The sequence below is a fragment of the Melanotaenia boesemani genome, chromosome 15 (assembly GCF_017639745.1).
Source record: "Melanotaenia boesemani isolate fMelBoe1 chromosome 15, fMelBoe1.pri, whole genome shotgun sequence".
NCBI classification, from domain to species: Eukaryota; Metazoa; Chordata; class Actinopteri; order Atheriniformes; family Melanotaeniidae; genus Melanotaenia; species Melanotaenia boesemani.
Window position 1 is genome coordinate 12159007 of NC_055696.1, and position 22039 is coordinate 12181045.

Sequence of the window (22039 nt, forward strand, 5' to 3'; positions counted from 1 at the left end):
AACTTGAAGATAAAAGACGATGGTGTTTAGATTACTAAAAACAAATCATAGAATAAATATGTTAACGAATGCACGAACATACCTAGACACGTCAATTTACCATGTGCTCAAGGACGTATTGTAGTGCCTTATTTATAATCACTTCACAATATATAACAAATCAAATTTAATTCATTTCCAGACTGGTTTGAAAACTGAAATAATTCAATTTTGAAAGTGCTTAGAAATGGCATAAAGGTATACAGTAAAGGAGAAAAATGTTGAATATGCACCTGAGTCTTTTGCATATTGAACAAGAAGTGTTTTGTGTGTGTGTTTCACTGGCAATGAGGGCATCCTCATCAGATCAGTAGTTTGTCTTTTTAACTCAGTTTTCCCCATAAACTTGGAATAGACATCCTTTATCTCTTTTGATTCTTAGCTTTGCTTCTTAGCTCTTTATGTGTGTGCTTATTAGGCTAGCAAGTTTAAAGGGAGAACAGTATTTAGTTTGAATTTTGGTTTTGAATTTTGAATAAAAAGATCATGTGAATGAAACTGAGCCTTGTGTCCATAGTGTTAAACTATGTTTGAAGACACACCTACAAACTAAGCACAGCATCACAACCAAAACAACAGCTAGCTAACCCAGCTAAGGATTTTTATCTGAAGGAAATTAATAAGCTTGTTACTGGTTATATGAAAGAGAACATGCTGCTGATATCAGCCGTAAAGTCGCCATCTTTCTGTAAGATAGATGCCAACTCTACAACTTGTTAGCTTCTGTGCATTGTGCTGCAAACATCTGGTTCTTTTGTATGATTTGTTTGCTTTTTTTTATTATTATAACTATCATTAATAAAGTTTTAAAGCAGCCATTGCATATGTCATTCCTATTAATAGCACATAGTTTTAGAAGGTGTATCATAAAATATTTTATATACTGAGGTAGATTCAGTACATTCAAATTTAGATGTACACTGACATTGTAACCAGAGTGCATAACAAACTAAAAGGGATGTTTATATTTCAAAACACAAATGTACTCTATTAATTAATTTTATCAGCAGCTAAATTAATATTGTAATTAGTTGCAATTTAAAAGCTTTAATCCTGAAATCTAATTAGTTGCTTTGAAAGTACAGTAACCCAACACTGACTGCAAAACTACTGGAATTACATTTTAACTATAAATCACTCATTCCTTGTGCAGTTCCGCAGACATTTGCCTCATAAAAAATATACCCTAATTACTACCAACATGTGATGTGACCCCCTTATCTTTTCTGGTTGTGTCTTCATGCAGTCATTGACGTTACCTGGCCGTGTGTCCATGTCTCACCTGCGATCATGTCGTCCACAGAACTCATTTTGAGCAGCACCTGCTGGATGAGTCCGACCTCAGTGCTGGTTTGCAGGTTGCGCACACTCTTGCGCAGTATGGCTGTAAACATGCTCCAGATCTCAGCCTGGCACGTCACCTCGCAGTGGGACAGCAGCTCCACCATGCAGCCAATGCTCTCCGCCTCCTGGATGATGAAGTTCATCTCCAGGTCAAACTCGCCGCCCACCAGCTGGGGGAGGATGATGGAAGAGGGAGGACGAGGAGGAGGAAGAAGAGTACGAAAGGATGGCAGACAGTGGAAGTATTGAGGGAGAAGGAGGGAAAATGGAGAAGGGAGAAAGAGAGAGCAGAAATAGTGAATGATTTAGTGAAGCATTTAACCTTTTGTCTCCAGGAGAGGTAAGCCTGGCTTCTGATGGATGTTGATTGTGGTTAGGAAAGCATTTTTTTGCCGGGGGGGAAAACATACTGCCACAAACAAACGTCCTTCATCTGGACACACACACACACAGCATCTCCTCTTCTCTTTTCTCTATAATGTAAGAAGACCACCACTCGCTTCTGTGAACCACAATCATTATCATCATGCAGCCAGCGTAAAAATGGCCCCTTCTAACACCTCTCACACACATACCGCAGTAGCAGGAAGGCACATACAGATTTACACAAGCAGTGATTAATACATGTTTCAGTCCCAGTTCTCTCAGATGGCATTAGTCAGATGATACCACACTTTTCAAATCGAGTGCAAATGTTCTGTCTCTTAATGGCTGAAGCACTATAATTACTTGTGAAAGTACAGCTTTCATATGACTGTGTTTTACATTCACTCATACACGAACACGAGCTTCCCCACACAGTTCGTCCTCGGCATACTACACTGTCCAGGAAATCGTAACCATGGTAACCAGCAAGCTTAGAGACCACCACTGAGGTTATTAAATCAGAGGGAACAGAAACATGCAATAGATTGGGAGAAGCTAGCAAGACACAGACTGTGATAAACATTATGACATCGGTACCAGCGGCAGAGAAAATAAAAATAAACCAAAAACAATCAGTTTCACAATGAGAGGACTAAAGAGTGACGACTATCTGCATTATGAAGAAGAGTCAGATTATTCCTGATATTGGTTTTAATTTCAATAATCCTTCAGTTTCTCCTGAAACGGTGTTTAAATGAAAAATAATATTCAGGTTATGATTTATGAAACCATCATTTTAGCAAGAATGAGAATTTAGTTGTGAATGTACTATTTATTTTCACAAACATTTAAATTAAAAAAGTACATCTCTAAGAGTTCACAAGCAATCAAACACAGTCTTGGTGTATTAAACACACTGTGTGGTCAATAAGTTGATTTGGCTGGTGTAAGCTTTGCTAAATATTGCACTACACATAACATTATGATCCAGTTCCATCCTAGTTATCTTGTGAGGTTTCTGTTAAGCAAGGAAGTTATTTTTTCCCACTATTCTTGTATTCTTTTAATCTAGTAAATATTTGGCTTATTTTTAAAGCTAAAAACTATGTCTTAGCAATCATCTATAAAATCTTCAGAAAATTTAGAGTGAACTTGAAATAAATTATTCTCCTACTGGTGGTTTTAAGGGTTTGCAGCTGAGGATGTAGCTGCACCCAAACCTGTAGGAAACTTTTCATGTCCTGTGTGAACAACATGTAGGGAATGATCATTTCAAGGTGAAGAACTAAGTGCCAGTTAAAAGAGTTAGTATGGCTAGATAAGGATCAGGCCATTTCTTTTTATATTAGCCACTGCTCTATCTTCCTGTTGCACCTCACCCTTGTTTGTCTTTGATGGTCAACACGTTATTTAGAGCACAGTCTCCTCTACTTCCATATCAGTCCCTGATGGTTACTGACCAGACCCTCATGCATGTTGACTTATGAGGGGAATTCAAAGTGGATCCTGTCATTTTTTGAGCTTTTGAGATTTTTAAAACCAAACAAGGTTACAAAAGGGATGCTCACTATTTCCTTAAATGTGATTATTCATGCTTATTAGAATTACTTACTAATAAAGCAATGTCAGAAACTAACTTCGGACTAATGCCGCCCTGCTGTACATGCCAATAAAATCTACAGAGCAGCCATGTGAAGGTCACAGTTTATCTTTCTGACGACCCAAAATTTAATTCAATTAAATGAAGACAGCGGCTGTTTGGTCCCCCAAATTCTTTCGGGCCTGATGTTTTTTTAACCTCTGCAACTTATGAATTAATATCACCCAGGCTGCAAGGGAATCTAGGAGTAAGATATCAGTCTAACTTCAGTGTTGATGCTCAAGTCAAACATGTTGCTCCATCTTCGCTTTTCTTTATAGGTTAAGACAATCTAAAAAAAAAAAAAAGTTAACTTCCTGGATGTTTTTGCCATTTCTTGCATTGACTGTTGCAGTTTACTGTACTCAGGTATTGGTCAGCGCTCCCTCTGTCATTTTCAGTTCATTGAAAACGCTGCAGCGAGACTCATTACCTCGACAAAAAGGCACAAACACATCACCCTTGTACTTGCACTCTCTGCACTGGTCTCCTCTTAGATTTTGCATTGATTTTAAAATCTTACTTCTCACCTTTAAAGCCTTAAATGGCCTTGCCCCTAAATACATCTCAGGTTTATTGACCTGGTATATATACTTCTGACCACTCAGATCCATAGATGGTGCTCTGTTAGCTATTACCAGATCACAGTTTGAAACAAAGGGAGTTCAGGATTTTATTTATTAATTTTTTAGATAATTTTTTTAGATTATTCTCTTTGTTTTCTCTTTGATTGCTCTGTTATTCTGGAAAGTGAAAAAATCTTGAGTAGAATTTCTACACACTTGTTTCAATGTCTCAACACCGCTGTTGCATATCACAAAAAAAAAAAGAAAAGAAAATGATGCTGCATTAAACAATATTAACACGAGAATATAGATTAGCAACATTAGCATTACATGCTGCCCTGTGGACGCCTCTTGGTTTCAGGCTCAGTGAGACCTTGAACATGAAGAGATAGCTTTGTAAAGTCATATTTACTATCCGTATGCTTCAAAAACATCTCCTTGATTGATCAGGTTTTAGACCTCTGCCTTGTTCTCATCTCGTCCTTCTTCCCCACAACAACCACTTCACCTTTCTCTCACATTCTGTCTTTTTGTCTCGTCCATCTCTCCAGTCTGTGAAGTGAATTGATCCACAGCGCTCTGTGAATGCATTAGCACAGATTAGAGAGAACGAGGTAAGGAATAAAAGGAGGAAGAATTTAATTCATCCCACACTGAATTTTCTGCACTCCTCTGAGGTTCCCAATTACAAAACTCGCTGGGGACAACTGCGTCCTGCCTCATCTATACAACCTGCCCATCAGAAGACATTCAATATGTACCGCTACAGGGGGAAACAGCAAAGATGGCATTTGTAGAAATTTGCTTGCTGATACGCAGCAGTTTGAACACGGGAACACACACATCCCAGGAGCATACCTACACATGTAAAACACAAGCGTAATTTCTCTACACTTACTCTCCCAATCTGGAACATGACAGTGAGATGAGAGGGGTGATGCAAACGACTGCAACAAATTGAGTCTTGTGACAAACAATGCAACGAAAAGGAGTGTGAGAGCTAAAGATACAGTAGGAGAAAAAAAGGAAGAGGTGCTTGTATAATTATTGTTTGTTCCAGTAGAAGAAACATAAGGAAAGGTGATTTAAAACTCTCATGATGCTGCCAAAAACAAGCCAGTCTTTAAACACTAGATATCAAAAGAGAGATTTTTTTTTTTCATCTGAAAACATTCACATCAAAACCATGTTTTCTATTTCATGTGGCTGAGGATTGATGCTTGAGCCAATTTTTTGCTTGAATTGATGTATAAACATGCTGCTTAAATAACAATAAGGCTGATCAAGCGGACCCTAAGCACACTTGAGTGCACTCAAAGACCATCACCATCATGGACACCAACAAAAGACTACTAATTAGTTTTATGAGGAGGCATGATTCTTGTGCATAAGTACCCATAACCTTCAATCTTTCTTTTCACCCCACTCTGCAAAAAATCAGTTCAAACCCATATTGCGAAAACCCTGACAAAGGTTCAAGTTATCACATCAGTGAGCATGCACAAGAGCCCTTAACTACCCCATCACATACACTACCAGTTAAAGGAAACATAAACACACACAGGCATCCATATTATGCGACATGCCTCGGGATAAAGGCGCCTAGCAGTACCACGCCTTCTCTCCTCTGAGGCACAGAGCCTCTATGTTGACCTCAATGTTTTCTTGGCAACTGGTTGAAGATGTTTGTTTTGGCAGCATTAAGACAACGATTGCTCCCCAAGTGTACCACTTGTGCCTGTATGTTCCATTAACACATGCAGACACAAACACGGAGAACAAGCAAGTTAACCAGCTGCTGAGTCAAACAGCCTGTTGTCAACCAGTTGCCAAGAAGGTGACAACCTATTTCCCACGAATGACGTTCAAAGAGGTTATTAGAGCATCTGACCAGGTAAACACTAGAAGCATAAGCTGGTGAACATAAAGATGAGTTAGTATTTTTTTATGCTTGCTATTCAATTCAGAGACTTTATTAACCTTGAAGCACATTCAGTAGCTGTCTGAAATACAAGGATATCTGCCAGTGGGCTAATTATTGATGACTAATCTCACATTGTGAAGTACTTCTGAGTTTGAGAGAAGTCCATCTTTTTCACCTTACAACTAAAATTTACACTTACAAATGTGCTTCCTTTTTTTCCCTCTTATTCCCTGTGTTTTTTATTATTCTGTGCTGACCAGCTTTGCAATGCTGCTCATTCAGACCCTGAAGGATGCTGGCGCTGAGCTTGGCATGGCTCTGACCGTGTGAGGAGAGTGGAGGTGAGTGCCAGGAACCATCTTCACACCACAAAGAGCTTATATGAGCAGGTTCTACCAGCCAAAACCAGCTCTCGTAAGAGCCTGGTCAAACAAGCACTCCCTTTGTATATGTGACCCTTTTTCAGCAGCAGTGCTGCTCTTGAGCAGGTCCAAGGGTAACTGGCTTTTTTAAGTAAAGCGAGTCACAGCTGCATTAGTAAAGTGGGTGTAAGACAGAAAATGGATGATGGCCTGAGTTCTAGCAGTGTCAGTCTGGGTGAATGTCTTACTGTCATTGCAAACAGAGAGAACTGAATGAAATGAAGCCATTGTTAATGTGTTTTTTTTTTTTCTTAAAAAACAAAATGTCTGCCATGAAAAGACCTTTTCTAGATTTAGTTATACCACCATTTATTTGGACTTCTGTTTACGGGCAGCCAGTGTTCACTCTCTTTTACTTTTGCTTTTGTTTAGTTTTTTTATAATTTGAGTTATTTGTGCATTATTTGAGTTAGGGATAAAATAATAAAAACTATATTAATTTCTGTCTGATTCATTTAGCAAATGAGATGAAAGGTGCATTCACACCTTATAGTCCACTAGACTATAACTGAGGGTTGCAATATTCTTCTGGTCAGTTTGCTTTCACTCTGCACTTAGTCAAAGAAACCCAACCTTTGGAATAATGTGTTCCCCTCCTCACCAGAGGAGGAACTGAATCAAGAACTGAGGCAGTTGCAGGGCAACTTCCATTTCCGTCACACAAGTTGTAGCCTGCCTGCTACGTTCCTTTCGCTTGTTTTTTTATATATAGACTAAAACTCACTTCTTTGATACACATCAAGAGTTCAGATGTGCGTTCACACTTCCCCAAATGGGCCAGACGTTTTTGAGCAAACAAATAAGGATTTGATTGGATGAGAAGAGCATTCAGAAGAGAATTCAACCTGAATCACATTTGGTTAAAATAGCACTACTGAACTTTGGCAGATTTTTGCACTTTGGTGCCCCCAACAAGGGCAAATTCGGCATCCTGACTGATTCTTAGCTCTCTTCTTTGAGTAAAGGCCATGCCGAAGTCAACTCTTGCCTTGTCACTATCTCTACTTCTTTTCCTTTTTCCTCTAATAATGACTTCTTGGATTGTTTTGTTTTCTTAATCCATAGTGGATTTTTTAAAAAGACCATTGTGGCTAAATCCACCATGGATGTGTCCAAACAGACAATTTATTGGTATCTAGTTGCTGGTGAGTGACGCAGTGCTGTAAAGCAACACACAGCTGTCAGTGTGCCGTCAAACCAAGTGAGAAACACATGTTTTATAGTCAGAAAGTTAGGAAAAGTTGCTGTTATACATTGCAGAACAAATTAATTGACTATATAATCAGTTCTCAGTTGTTACCAGCTACGTCTCCTGTGTACCAGATTTTTCTGCTACTTCTGGGTCAAAGCCCAGGACGGGATCTTTGTAACATACACAGAGCACCTAGGCCAGTTTGAGTCCAACTGAACGTATCATGCAAGAGTAATTCAACACCAAACCACATTTATTCTTCAAAGAAAATTCAGGCTTAGCTCTTTAATTAAAACTCCAGACTAAATTTCATTTCAGCCTTTAATCACAGCTATTCCAAATGTATTCCGAAGGGTAATACATTATTCACAATAATTATTTAATAATAATAATAATTAAAAAAAAATCTCTCTCAGACCCACCACAGTCTATTATCAGGTGCTGTGATGACACATCAAACGCACGATTATGCTGGAGATTACTTTGACTGTTTGAGTGTTTAACACTGGATGACTATAAAGGCCAAACCAGGCAAAAAAGGCACCTGTTGCTCATTACGGCCATCAGAGATGACAGGTCAGAGAGGAGAGCTGACAGTTAATAGCCACCTCCTCTACCTCTGCACATTCAATTGAGCCTTTAGAATCGGCATCATCAATATACAACTTCAAAGCCTCTGGGAGAGTGCTGGAGAGGTGCGACTACGTCTACGTGTTTGTTTGGTGTGTGTGCATACGAGAGCATGCGTTCGGCTCATTACTCATTTGTGTCCTTTGAGTGAGTCGCATCCATTCAACCCCCTTTGTGTGAGGAGTGAGAGGAGACGAGAGGCCCATCCAGACATGAGATCACAGATTATACACTTAACGCTTCACCAAGAGGACTCAACGAAGCACAGGAGAGCAAAATTGAAGAAGAGTGTGTGTGTGTGTGGGGGGGGGGAGAGCAGGAGATGAAAGAAAATAAAAAAAACAAACAAAAAAAATGGACAGCATAAGCTGCAAAGGGGCAAAGGGAGAAGATAAAGATGAACAGGAAAGACTGAGTGTAAAATAAAGGAAGGTTGAATGCTTTTCTTATCAGGACGGCAGAGCAATTTTATTGCCTGCAGCTTCACAATGTGCAGCGGAGGGTTTAGTGCTCTGCTGATGACCATAGCAAATCTCTGCAAAGATATGGATTATGCTGGGGCTAAACTGGCCACTAAACACTCAATAATCCACATTCTGCTTTCTGCATGACCTCATTTTTAGTAAACTGTATTGATAAGAGCAGCGGATAATTTTATCACCATCTCAGATTCATATGAGGAAGACAAACCTCTTCCAATCTTGTATTTTATTTCAAAGCTTTACATCAAATATACTTTATAAGGGTTTAGAATAGGGATGAATTTCCAAAGGAAAGGGAAAAAAAGCCAGCTAATGACAACAACACCAAAACTGTCAATTAATGGATGATAGTTTTATAGATAATTAAGCAACACTAGTTTTCTTTTAGAAAAATAGGCTATTGTCACATGCTCCTTTCTTTTAATTCATTAGGATGATAGAAATGTTCCGGACAGCTGATAAAACAAACAAGCAATATGAAAATTAGTCCAAACTTAGACTTATTTTCTCTGTTCGTTATTTGGATTTTGTTCAACCAAAGTTTAAATGCTTTATAACCTGAAAAAACTAAGGATAAAGTAAAAAATAATTATCAGATGAATGCATAATAAGCTAATATTATTCGTTGAACACTTTGCTTTCTGCCTCCACAAAATGTCTGAATGTTTGTGAGATAGAAAGAAGGAGAGCTGAAGAAAAAGAGAGAAAAAGTTTGGGATGATGAGATGTAAAAAGGCAGCGTGTGTGTCTGTCTCTGTCGCTCTGATTGTAATCAACAATGACATATTGACTGTAAGTTGCCTCCAGACACGTGTGAGGAGGAGAGGAGGGTGTGTGTGTGTCTCTGTGTGTGTGTGTGTGTGGGGGGGTCCAAATCATTGGACTGCATTTCCCATGGGTCTGTGTACCAGTTGTACCAGTGAATGCACAGATGGCAGGCGAGACATGACACAACCCCCCACTCGTGCAATATACAGCAACAATGTCATAACCACACAGTCAGCTAAATAAACATTATCAGCCGTGAGTGTGTGGAATTATCTAAGCGCTGCTCTGCGTGGACTGTATTGATTTTACTTTAGAGTTCAGGGAAAGATAAAGAATAAAAACTGAATTATGCTCCATAATCACAGCAGAGTAGTTTCTAGAAGGATGCAGAGAAACACAGTTTCAACAAACAAAAAATATGGCAACAATTACATAAAGTCACACATGGGGATGGATATAAGGGTAGTTTAGACCAGCAGAAACCAGACAGGCCACGCTGCAACCTGGATAGTTATTTTGAGTAACAACAGTAACATTAAATGACACAGTCTTGTGTCTTGAGTCGGTGAGACACTCAAAAGGACGAGGATAAAGATCCCATGAGACAGGTAAGGTCTCCTCAAAGACATGAAAGTAAATAGAGTTGTCAAAATACTCCAACAGAGTGTTTGCAGGAAATGTGCCATGACCAAGCTGCCTGTACCGCATAGCAGCAAAGTAGAAGTAATAAGCACCACTTTAGTTTAGATTACAGTTACTTAACAGCTACTTAAAACTGCGTACTGTAATAAAATGTGATTTAAATGAATGCTTTTAAGGTACTAAACAGACTGAGTCTATGCATTCATGCTCCTCTGTGGGCACAAAAAAAGAGGACAAAATCACACTATTGAGAAGCTAAGAGATCTATTCTTGTCAAAGAGCACTAATATGTTGGTTCTGGTGACTTATAAACCTGTAGTGGAAAACGATGAAAGCTGACAGTTCATGTAACTGTCTCAGCAACCCCACAACCCAACTACCGCCTCAGCTCATAGGCTGGCAACTAGCATGTCAAGGCAGGTAAGCCATCAACACTTGCTGGCTGTCACAATCATTACATAATCGTTTAATTTGGATTATTTAAGAGAATTCCAAATATTTTTGTGAACTTCATAATTGTTTTAGCCACCTGTATAGAAAGAAAAGAAAGATAAACAGCATGTCAACAACATCATCTCTGCGCTGTTCTTATGTAGCACAAGGGCTAGAGAGAAAAAAACATATTTAATTAAATTGTATTTACAATTATGTCTACAACAATTATTTGTCCATTAAAATTTCATAATTATGTCAGCCTAGCTGACTGTTCAAACTTTCCTACTTTACATGAACTGACCAAAAAGGAGGTTGGATTGTGATGCAATAAAGACAATGATTATGAGATGCCCTGCTCATCTTGATGGTGTAAATTATTTTGTAAGACAAGCATGCACATGAAGGAAAAAAGCAAATGAAGCAACATCTTTAAAGAAACATCAACACAGCAGAGAGTCTTCATAACCAATGCACAGCAAAATATGAGTTTATAATTTGAAGAACCACATATATATATTTCTATTCCCAAAGTACAAACCAGTAGTCACATCACTACTCCTATTGTTGGAGTATATTTTTGCGAAAAAATTACATAACTACCTTGTCTTTTAGGCAATGTGTATGGTAGAGAAAAAAAAATCATGGATCAGAAGAGACGGACTGATCTCCATCCAACCGCTCGCTGTGATGGAGTGAGACTAATGGGCCTGTATAGCACCACCTTTCATCTTCCACCAACACAACACTGGTGGGTGCACTAGACTTTTATAGCCCTACACGAGAAGACAAAAAACATAAGCTATAAAAAAGCTGCACAGCCTGTTGTGGCTTTTTTTTAGAAAGTACAGGCACATTTGAAAATAACTGTAACCAAATACATTACCAATCAGACTATATTAGTGGTATGAATATGTGTGTTAATAAATATCATAAATGTGACTTATAGAGTGCTGGTTATAACACCACCAAGCCATGTACCAGTTCAGGGTTTAGTTTGGCATATGTGCATAAACATTGTGGCCCATAGGTAGGAAAGGCTTGTTTCCAGTCTGCTGGTGTGATCCTGACAAGTGCACTGTGCAGAAAAGGTGACAAATTCCAATCAAGAAGCTGCTACCTCCCATCTGGCAAATAAGTGTACTCTCTACAGTTCCATCTGATTCAAACCTTGACGTTTGTCTTCTCAGTGCCAGGAGCAGTAGCCCGGGCACATTTTCCATAAAAATAAGCATGAATGTGCATCTGTGGATACATCAAAGAAAAGCTTTTGCACATTCCCATGTATTGTCAGTTTCTGTTAACACTTGTAGACAACAAAGAGAGAGAATTGAATAAAAAAAAAAGAGAAGACAATACAAAACACCTGCTGCTCTCTCAGAAAGTCAAGTTCAGCATGCCTTTTCCAACCTCCAACATCTGACTCAAATCTTATCAAATGCAAGAAAAAAAACTGCATACATTTGCAGACAAGTGTAACAACATTCACACACTTCACAAACTCACCGAAGACACATACTCAGCATTCAAAGGGCAAAAAACCTTTTAAACAATTCATTGTGAAAAGCCTGGTAGGTCTTAGTCATTTGCACACACACACATCACATTCAGCACGTCACTAACACATTCAAGCTTGCTCACAACAGCAGAAATCCATATGAATGGCAGCATGAGTAAATCTAGAGTGTCAATAATACATAATTAATGAGGTGTCTTAGTAATAGCATGTAATAAGCAAAAATGTTTATTAAAGTTAAAGCAAAATGAGCTTCTAAAATTAAAAGGAACAGCAAAGAGAAAGAGATTAAGTGGGGGAAAAGCTGACGGCAAGAAAGTGAGGTCAGAAATCATAAATGGGGCAGGAATAGAAATGCAGTGGAACAGGAATGGTGTGGATGTTTGCTCTGTAAATAGAGAAAAAATGACAAATAAATAGAGACCAACAAATTCATGGACTCATTTCAGCACAGCGGACAGCTCCTGGTCTTTCTGCTGACAGTTGCTCTGATGGGGGAAAAGCTACAGAGGAAACTCCTCACTCGGGCTGCACAAGTCCCTTGCAAATAACTAGAGCTGAAGCTTGTTCCCACATTCGTACCAACAATATTTCACAGGACCCACGGTCTGACATCAGTGGATGACTAACATTAAAATTCAGAGAAGTGGGAGCTCTGCTGTTTACAGGCATCCAAGCAACACAGAGCAATACAGAAACAACAATCTAGGTCAAAGATACATGCATGTACATACACACAGCAGGGAATGATGATTGCAGCCAAGTGATCACAAAGCTGACTTCATCCAACTGCAGTTTAAAATGTCTGCCACCTGATTGGCCAAAGAGGCTTAGTAACGGATCTAGCAATAAGCCTCGTCACATGCTGCTGGGTCACAAACAAAATAACATTTTTGCCTTTTTGTCTTGCAGGACACCATGTGAAACTCACAAACACACGTTCTAAAAAGCTTTGTTTACACACTCACAAAGCTTTCTCAGTCACTAGATTATGTTGTGAAACTCATGTTACAGTTATTTTTATTATACAGAAAATAAAACACAGTTAAAATTTTGGCAATGTTATTAAAATCTTTGCTTCCAACCTTTGGATAGTTTTGCTGAATTTTGGCATTTGGATATGTTAAAAAATGTTTTTAAGTTTGGGAAACAGACTCGATGGACAATTAATCAATTAGATTTTAGAAGTAATTTGGATTTTTGCCATTTAGTAATTTCTTTGAAACCACAGATAAAATGGAGATAGATATTTGAATTTAAAGAGTATATTCAGTGCATAAAAATTGGAGTACATACATTTTGTGACTGCAAGTTATGTGCTTAAGACTGATGTGGATGAGCTGTGCAGAATAATGCCTCACAGCTAAAATAACGATCCACTGCAGAGTCACATGAATTAAATACTTCTTTGTGCATACAACCAAAGTCAAGCTTCTACTTTTTTTCAGTTTATTTTATTTAGATGATGTACTTTGATCTTTGTTATCTGTGTCCTAAACAAAAGTAATGAGTATAAGCATGATATTCTGTACTTTTTAAAATTAAGTAAGTGGTAGTCACAATAGCTGATCCCACAAAATGTTGCTATACAATTCACAACCCTACAAGCTTTATCGTTTCTAGGAAGTATAATGTGATACTCCAGAATTCCCATTGGCTTCTATGGATATGAACTCCTAAAACCAGATGCATGAATCACTGAATGAGCACAAGGGTATCCTCTTTATAGACTTGACCCAACGGATTTAGAGGAAATCTGTGAGCAGCCATAGCATTTGGGAACATCTACTTTCCAACAGGGAAATGCCTAGGCCTTACAAGAACAGAAACTGCTATGATTTATGTGTTGAGAGCGAGAGAGTTATCATTAAAAAGGGTTTTCTCTCACCGGGGGACGAAAAGGTTTCGTGAAGAGAAGGGTGAGAGTGAGAAAACATCTGAAGTGATGAGAAAAATAAGGAAGAACAAAGAGGAAAGCCAAGAGGAAGTCAGGAGAGTAGCATCAAGGGAAGGTTGTGATTGAGAGCTCACCCTTAGAGGGACTGTGAAACAAATGAGATGTTCAATCTGACACAGAGAGCAGAAAGTCAGTGAAAAGGATGGTGTAATGTAAGAGGCCGATAAAGTGGTGTTTTAGGTGGTTTGGTGGTTCTCCTTCACAGACGACCTTAAAGGCAATTCAACCCAAAGAAGAAATGGTTCATAACCTAAAAGCTGTCAGATTTTAATTAGAACAGTGACAATGTCCAGAATTGGTGGGCAGGTACTTGACCCGTGAAAACAATCAGTTCACTACACCTGATGTTAGGGTGCAACTTCAGTTCTCTACATGATGATTGGTTCTATAGATTCCCAAACTACGGTCTGTGTTGTGATATAGTCCCTCAAAATTCTGCTATGCTCTGCTTGAAAAAAAATAATAATAGAGAGAGATTCTGTAAAAGACCAGAAACTCTATTTTCAGTTCGTCCTCAAGACAGGTATCGCTGTTTGCTGTTTCAAGGAAGCTGCGGAAAGAAGACTTACAGTGCGTACTTGAACAAAGCCCTCATGCCTCGTCTTCTGATTTAGCTCAAATGTGTTCATTTGCAGGGAGTGATTAATCAGAGAAATGAATCGAAATACATAAAGAAGCAAGCAAAGGTTTGGGTACTTCAGTCAGAATTTCTCTTACAGAGTATATCTCTGATATAGATGTAGAATTTTTTTTCCTTTCTTAACTGAATCTATTCAACCCTCCACCAGTGAAAGATTCCCTGCGCTGCTGGATGCAACACAAGCCCAAAACACAACAGAGCTACTGTTGTCCACAGCTGAACAGGAGATTCATTCCTCAAATTCAGTTCTCTTTATTGTCCAAATACTTCTGTTGGTCTAGTTCGATGAGCTTCAAAATACAACATGATGGTGTAGATAATGTAATATTGTAATGAGGCTGCAGGAAAGGTTTTCTTCAGATATATTTATACAGGTGCAACAGCTGGTGTGATGAAAACAGGGTTTTGACATGTCTTTCGACCAATGCTACCAGCATTTCTCTCTGAAGATATTTATATTTATTCAAGTTTTACACATTTAAATTTAATCTACATCAATCCTGCTAAATGTCATTTCTAAAAAAATTACTTCACTGGCATCAATTACTGTCATTTTTACAGTGATGAGGAGTTGCTTACAGAAAGCCATGGCTGCTTATTGTTGGGAAAAGGTTTGAGGAGTCAGAATATTTATAAAGCTTTGAAATTTGCATTGGCTCACTTTTTGTAGCAATGACTGAGTTCCCGCCATAGCCTAACATGCTAATTACGGTTGGAATACTTGGTAAACATTCTGAGAGCCCTTTAAGTGCCCAATCATTTAGTATGATGTTATTTTATTCACTCAAAAGTAGCAACAATGTCTCCCTAAACCTGTTTATTAGGAGGCTACTTTGTTTTTTATCCGTGTTTCACATTTATTTCTCAGTGACTACTGTTTTTCATTGAATGCATGTGAATGTGTGTGTTTGTGTCAGGCTAGGTGATGCTAAGTTCAAAGGTTGCCAGATAAGCCCTGTAGACCTGACTCAGCCCAAGCTGCTGGCAATACAGGACCACTAATCTGTTTGTTTGGTTTGGTCAAGTGTATGTGCTCCGTTGTTTAGACGTGTGCATGCATGTGTGGCAGTCCTCACACGCACGCGTCTGTGTGCGTGTCCGTCATCCGCTAAAACAATGGAGAGCACTGTTCCATTGAGCCACAGCTGATGGAGGATAAGAGAGGTAGCAAGCAGCTCCAGTGAGTCTCAGTAATCCATCATCATGAGACAGGGTCAGGAATGACACACAAAAATGTTCATGTTGGTGCACACATACAGAAAAGAGCTAAAGGGATAGCAGAGCATGATGGACTTACTGCTACTGTACAAAGAAGACCACACACAGTGATGAAGTCAAGTTAGACAGCCACACAGTGTAATTATGGGTTCAGGAAATAAAGAGCAACTCACCATGCTAAATTCAAATTTGATCTAAACATGTTATTTACCAATAAAAATGAATGACCTATTTGGCCTAAAGATTTAGCAACAACTACAGCTGCTTCTCTGTAAAGGTGATTCTGTGTTACAGACTTTACTGAGGACTGGTTGTCCGCGATGGACAGTGATGAAGACTCATTTGAGGCTTGTATTGTTTGAAGCAGACAAAGCAGTAACAGCGCAGCAGTTGTCAGAAGCTTGTGATTCGTATGAAAATTTAAAAGAAAGCAGTTAAAGTTTGCGTTCAGGTGATCAACTTGGATTCAAATCTTCTCTGTGTTTTCTACATATTTTACATGCAATCACGTTCTTCTGTTTCACACTGTTCAGTGTGTTGCCTTATTTTCATGCCTTCAGGATGTTTAATAAATTAATACTTTATCATATTGCTTTCATTTCCTCAAAAGAATTGCCAACTGAAAAATCATCCTGAGGACATTTTTTATGGACACTAATGGATAACTAATGGACAGCAGTAAGCATTAAAGTTAACTTTAAGATTAAAAACAGTAGCAAACAATGAGGATGAGGTCTAAATCTTTCAAATCTGAAATAATTATATAGCATATACAGGATAAGGTAAATAAAAGACCAAAAATGCAGCTTAATTATTACTGTGAATTTGATTTTGATGAGCAATTTAAGCAGTCAGAGTTAGCAAAGTCAACAATGTTAAAGGTTCAATGCAGATTCATTTATCTACCTATTCTGATTTCCAAATGGCAGCTATGTTAATATATAAAAAGTACAGAATGCTATGATGATTGTTTTTAAAAAACAAAATTCTGGCTCACAGATGATGATGATGATGTCAAATGCCAAACTACCTAACAAAAAACAATTCTGTATCAAAAGGTCATATCAACATGAAATCCATTCTCAAATATCACTGCACATTGCCAGAGTGCACTTACAGCCTTGAGAGCTCTTCCTTGGGAATGCCAGACACTTGGAAAAGAAAATAAACTCATATGACTTCAAAAGGATGGAAGATTAAGATAAAAAAGAAAAGATAGGAAAAATCTTGCGAAGCCTAAAATACAGGACGAGAAGTAAAAGTAACTGCTGTGAGGTACAAGAACAGTTTGAGAAAATCAAATACATGCTGTTTATTGTTCATAAATCATATATATTAGCTTTGGTGGTAAATATTCCTGTGCAAATCCAGCTCCTTAGGCAAAACACATGATAACACCTCAAGTTTAAAAATATCTAAATCAATCTATGTGTGCATGATCCATAACAGCTATGCTAAATTAACCCAACACTCATTTATATAGCTCAGAGTAAAACTGAATAGATCCATGCATTAATGTAATTTAAGATTGTGCTTCTCTGCATCCATATTCTCTAGCCTAATACTTTTCCTGGAACCAGAACTTGAATGCGGTGAGGGCGCAGCAAGCGACAAGGGGGACTCTGAATGATGGCACAGTGAGTCACCACCAGTACCAGGTACTCAGCTTTTCTGAGCATAAAAGAGTCTTTGGGAGGGGTGAGGCTGAACCCTGCTACAAAACATTCATCTCCATTTTGTCACTAGTGGATATGTTATAAGGGAGAGATCTTGCACCTAAAAATTTATCAATAGAAATCTAGGGGAGAAATCCCAAATGTCGAAAATGATAGCTTTATAACACGTCCCACGCTTCCTTCAGAAATGGTAATGGTCTGCTGAATGACCAAACCTTTCTGGCTAATTGTGTTGCTGCAGATAGATTTCACCGTTGTGAACATTTTGAATAAACACGGCAAATAAGGATTCAAATATTGAAAGCGCAAGGAAAAAGCGTAATTGTGTTCAAATTTTTTCATTTCAGTAACACCAGAATGAATGAAGTTATTATGATGACTTGCAGGTAAATAGAGTATTAAAGCTTTTTAAGCCACATTTTCGGAGAGGAATTGCCTAAATCTTTCTGCATTATGTTTTTATTTGACATGACTTGCTGTGTAATACATGCAGTTTTTATGTCTTGGTGACCATTAAAATCGTAGTTAAACCTCTCTCCTCACTCATGTAGATAGAGGACTTCTTCCTGAAAGAGTTACTGGAGGAAGTCTTGCCACTCTTTCTGAGTGGCAAGACTTTGCTACTGGTCCAAGAAGAAGATTAGATCAAAGTTATGTATTATTAATTTTTCTTTGTGCCACATTATCTACAGTCACTTACAACGTGGGGGTGTAATGGTATGCCAAAGTCACGGTTCGGTACATACCTTGGTTTTAAGTTTTGTTTTGTTTTTTTGGTACAGTAAGGTAACAAATGCAAAACATAAAACTGTTTAACTTTGGTGTAAACATGAACATGTTTGAATATATTTAAAATGTAACCAAAAACAGAAAAGAAATCTGCTTGTATTAAATTCTTCAATAAAAGATTCTTAAATAAATCATAAAAATCCCATGAACAGAGATTTACCCAGTATTTGTTCATACATAAGGGAGGGATGTTTCAAGAGAAAAATAGATATTTCACTCAAACTTGTAACAATAATAATTCAATCCACAGTTCACTTTTTTCTTTTAAAGGTAAAACTTTAATTGCATGTATGATTTCAAAGATAAAGCGACATATGATTAGTTGCATTATTTTATGTTTGGTTTATGAAACAATTGTTTGAATGAGCACACATTTTCAAATGTCTGAATTCAGTTAAAACCTTTCACCCATTTTAAATGTTTTATTTACTTTACAGTAAGCGTTATCGGTAAAGACAAAAGCTGCTCGAAAATATAAATAACTTCTGTTTTACGGCTCTTTAAAATAGAAACAATTTAGCAGTTTATCCAGTACAAGTTAATAGCAAGAGCGTTTCCATCCACGTGCGGAGGGGGCGGGGCTACAGGGAAAACACAGCTCAACCGGCAGACTGCTTTCGTCTTTATAATTTGTCTTTGTCCATTTACACACTTCACTGGGAAGCCGAAGTTTTCCCAAACAGGACATTTTAATGATGGAAGAGGGTCTTCAAGCTCCGGTTTCTCCTTAAAACTGTCCTTAGCCATGACGTTCGCTAGCACAGTGCAAGGCAGTTACTCTTCCGTGTGGGAACTCGGTACGCCTTTGTTCCCAACCGAATGTTCCGTACCGAAAAATCCGAATACGGATACATGTACCTTTACACCCCTAACAACGTATACAAGTCATGACATACATTTATTGTTTCTATATACATCTACACCACTATTTATTCTCAGTCACAACAGCAACATCACTCTCAGAGAAATAGCTAAACATCTACTGGCTAAACAAAACATACATTCACAGTTCACACATAGTGTCTGAATGGCAGCATATGGGTGCCATTCACTAACATAGTAAGCATGCGTGATTCCATGTCTCTCTATTAACAACAGGTATGTTTGAAGGTTGAATGAAAAATTAGTTAGATTTGGACAAATTGCACATAATGATAGTTTGATTTATCCCTTAATAATAACTTCACTATGTCCATTAGATCATTATATGAACATATTAACATCTAATGATATTTCTATCAGCCTTCAGCTGTACTGTGCAAACGTCAGCACACCACCCTGCTGAAATAAGATTGCTGACATGATCAACATCATATCTCCTAAGGATGTTTGCATAGTAATATTAATGCTTTGCTTCTTGGACCTCAGTGTCCATGCACAGTTTCTCAGAACCCCCCACCACTGTAGCTGTGCACACTTAGCCTTGTTCAAACACCAAATTAGAAACACCCCCTTGTATGTTTGAAGCCAGAACAAAACAATAATTGTTTTGGTGTTTGCCTCCAAAAAGCTATTTCAATTGCACATGTAACTGCTTTGTTTCTGACAGATGTTGGCAACTGTTGTGAATATTTAGTTTTTATTTATTCATTTAATTTAAAGTCAAATTTCATTTGCATTTTTAAATGTACTTTATAGCTGCCTTTAAAGGCAAGTGTCACTAAATGTATATTGGATGCAAAACAACACTGGATCTTAGACTGTGGACAAAAACAATACACCATGCTATGTAAGATTTGTCGCAGTACCAAACATTGGTAAAATATGACTTTCCTATCAGTTGGTGACATTGCTGACTGTCATCGAGAATGTGACTGTCACAGCAGATCACCATACCATTGTTATTTTTTCTCCCTGGTATATATTACAGCACAGTCCTGACTTTATTGTGTGTGAGCAAACCAGTGTTGCTGTGCTATTCAGGCAGCTTCACATACTATGTGACAACAGTAGCGTTTTTAACTAATTCTCTTCGGCATGTTAAAAAAAAAGGAAAAACAATCAGTCTTTTTTTAAAACAAGCCATGCCATTTCAGAAAAACTTCCAAAGTGAAAGATAACAAAAAAAAGGTTTAACCCTCCCCTTCATCTACAGCTCTGTGTCATTACTGAAGTGGATTCATTGGATTAAATCCACTGGGGATCGTAGCTCTCATCTGCAACCACTAGTTAAAGTCTGTTTAATGGGAGGAACATGCAGTCCTGATTTATTGTTCTACTCGTGCAGAGCACGGACGGAAAAAAAAAAAAAAAGTAGAAAACGTGGTTCGATACAGAGTGTGGATGTACTAACCAGCCTAATGTGGTGTTAAATGACTTGGTACAACTAGTGACACTGTTTTTTCAAGCTGTGGGGAATGTATGAGCAACGCAGGGAAATGCTGGATGTCTAACATGGAATACTAAAGTTACACACATATAAATACACACACTGGAAAGTTGGCTATAATCAACCTTCGGCCACTGCAGTATGCAGCATGATGAATAGCTACACAGTCAGTTATACTTCCAGTAAAGCAGATGTGTGGTGTGTATGTGTGTGAAGAGAGCCAAGGGAGAGAGGCAAAGTAGGCCAGCATGAATATAAAATCACCCCTGCCAGGCAACGATGTGGGCTACAACAAGGAAGAGAGCACCGTGTGTATTTTTACACATGTGCATATGTGTTTGTGTGTTTGAGTGTGAGTGTGTTGGCACAGAAAATGTGCAGATAAAGGTGTAGGAGACTTGAGCATGACTTTGTATGGACAATCGTTTATCAAGAAGCTGGGATGACACACACCAGCACAAAAACACCAGGTAATTCAAGCAGAGCAGCTTGTTAGAATTTGGAGAAGTATTTGCCACAGAAACAAGGAGTACAAATGCATACAAAGCAACATCAGTGTCTCAGCAGTGGTTTTGAGCCAAATGCATACAGCCCTGACCCCTCCCATCTCATGACATGCACACATTTTAGAAAAAAACACACACACTTGCACATAAAAGAAGCAGACACAATGGTATGAAGCAGCCAGACACAATAGTGAAAATAAGGAGCAGAGAGTAAGGGAAAAAAAGAGCACACACTTTTCTCACAGCTTTTATAAAAATCTGCTGGCATTCATTTTTTCAAGGATTGACATAGTAACAAAATGAATCATATTTCAATAATAGAAATAAAATAATAAAGATTACTTGTTAAGGTATTTTATTATGCATAAAACTACTCTGAGTATCAGCTGTTGGATAAAATGTGTCACATTTTAATTCCAACTCGCTTAAACATTTGATCTAGTAAATTACTATCAGGACTTAATATTTTAAGATGTGAAAAAGCAATCTTATATTTTTCCTCTCATTAATTTTTTTAGCATTAAACCCCACAGGAACCTGCTCAAAAGACACAAATATTATAATAATGTAGGTTAAAATGCTGGTTATGGCTTTCTTTGTTCTTAATGACTTACAGCAAAACTGACAACTCTTTGGTCCCCATGTTGACACACTATGGGTCTGATTTACGAAAGGTTTGCGTGTGAAAAACGTGCAAACTTGATTGCACACGCAATATCATGTTGCATTGGCGTACAGATCATTGCATCTGTTAAACACAATAATCTGTTCAGCGTAATCTATTTAGCGCAATTGCCCTTGGTGAATATGCAATATGGGCGTCTTTACCAGAAAGCGCAAAATATTGGGAGGAGCAGATGCAAACGGATAAACGCAGCACACGCAATGTGATTTAACAAACATGAAACTGATTGCAGTAGCTGTTTTTGCGTCTATGTTTAGCACGTTTGAAAGGTGCGAGG

General features: G+C 38.1%; 1 protein-coding gene across 9 annotated transcripts in view; it reads right to left on the reverse strand.

Annotated features, from left to right (window-relative positions):
* The window catches only part of nbeaa (neurobeachin a), a 92825-nt gene that overhangs the window by 62550 nt on the left and 8236 nt on the right, over positions 1-22039 (reverse strand). For all 9 annotated transcript variants that reach the window (XM_042008597.1, XM_042008596.1, XM_042008598.1 and 6 more), the window contains exon 2: positions 1322-1553. In XM_042008597.1, the coding sequence (XP_041864531.1) occupies positions 1322-1553 (232 nt within the window). The remainder of the gene's footprint in view (positions 1-1321; positions 1554-22039) is intronic.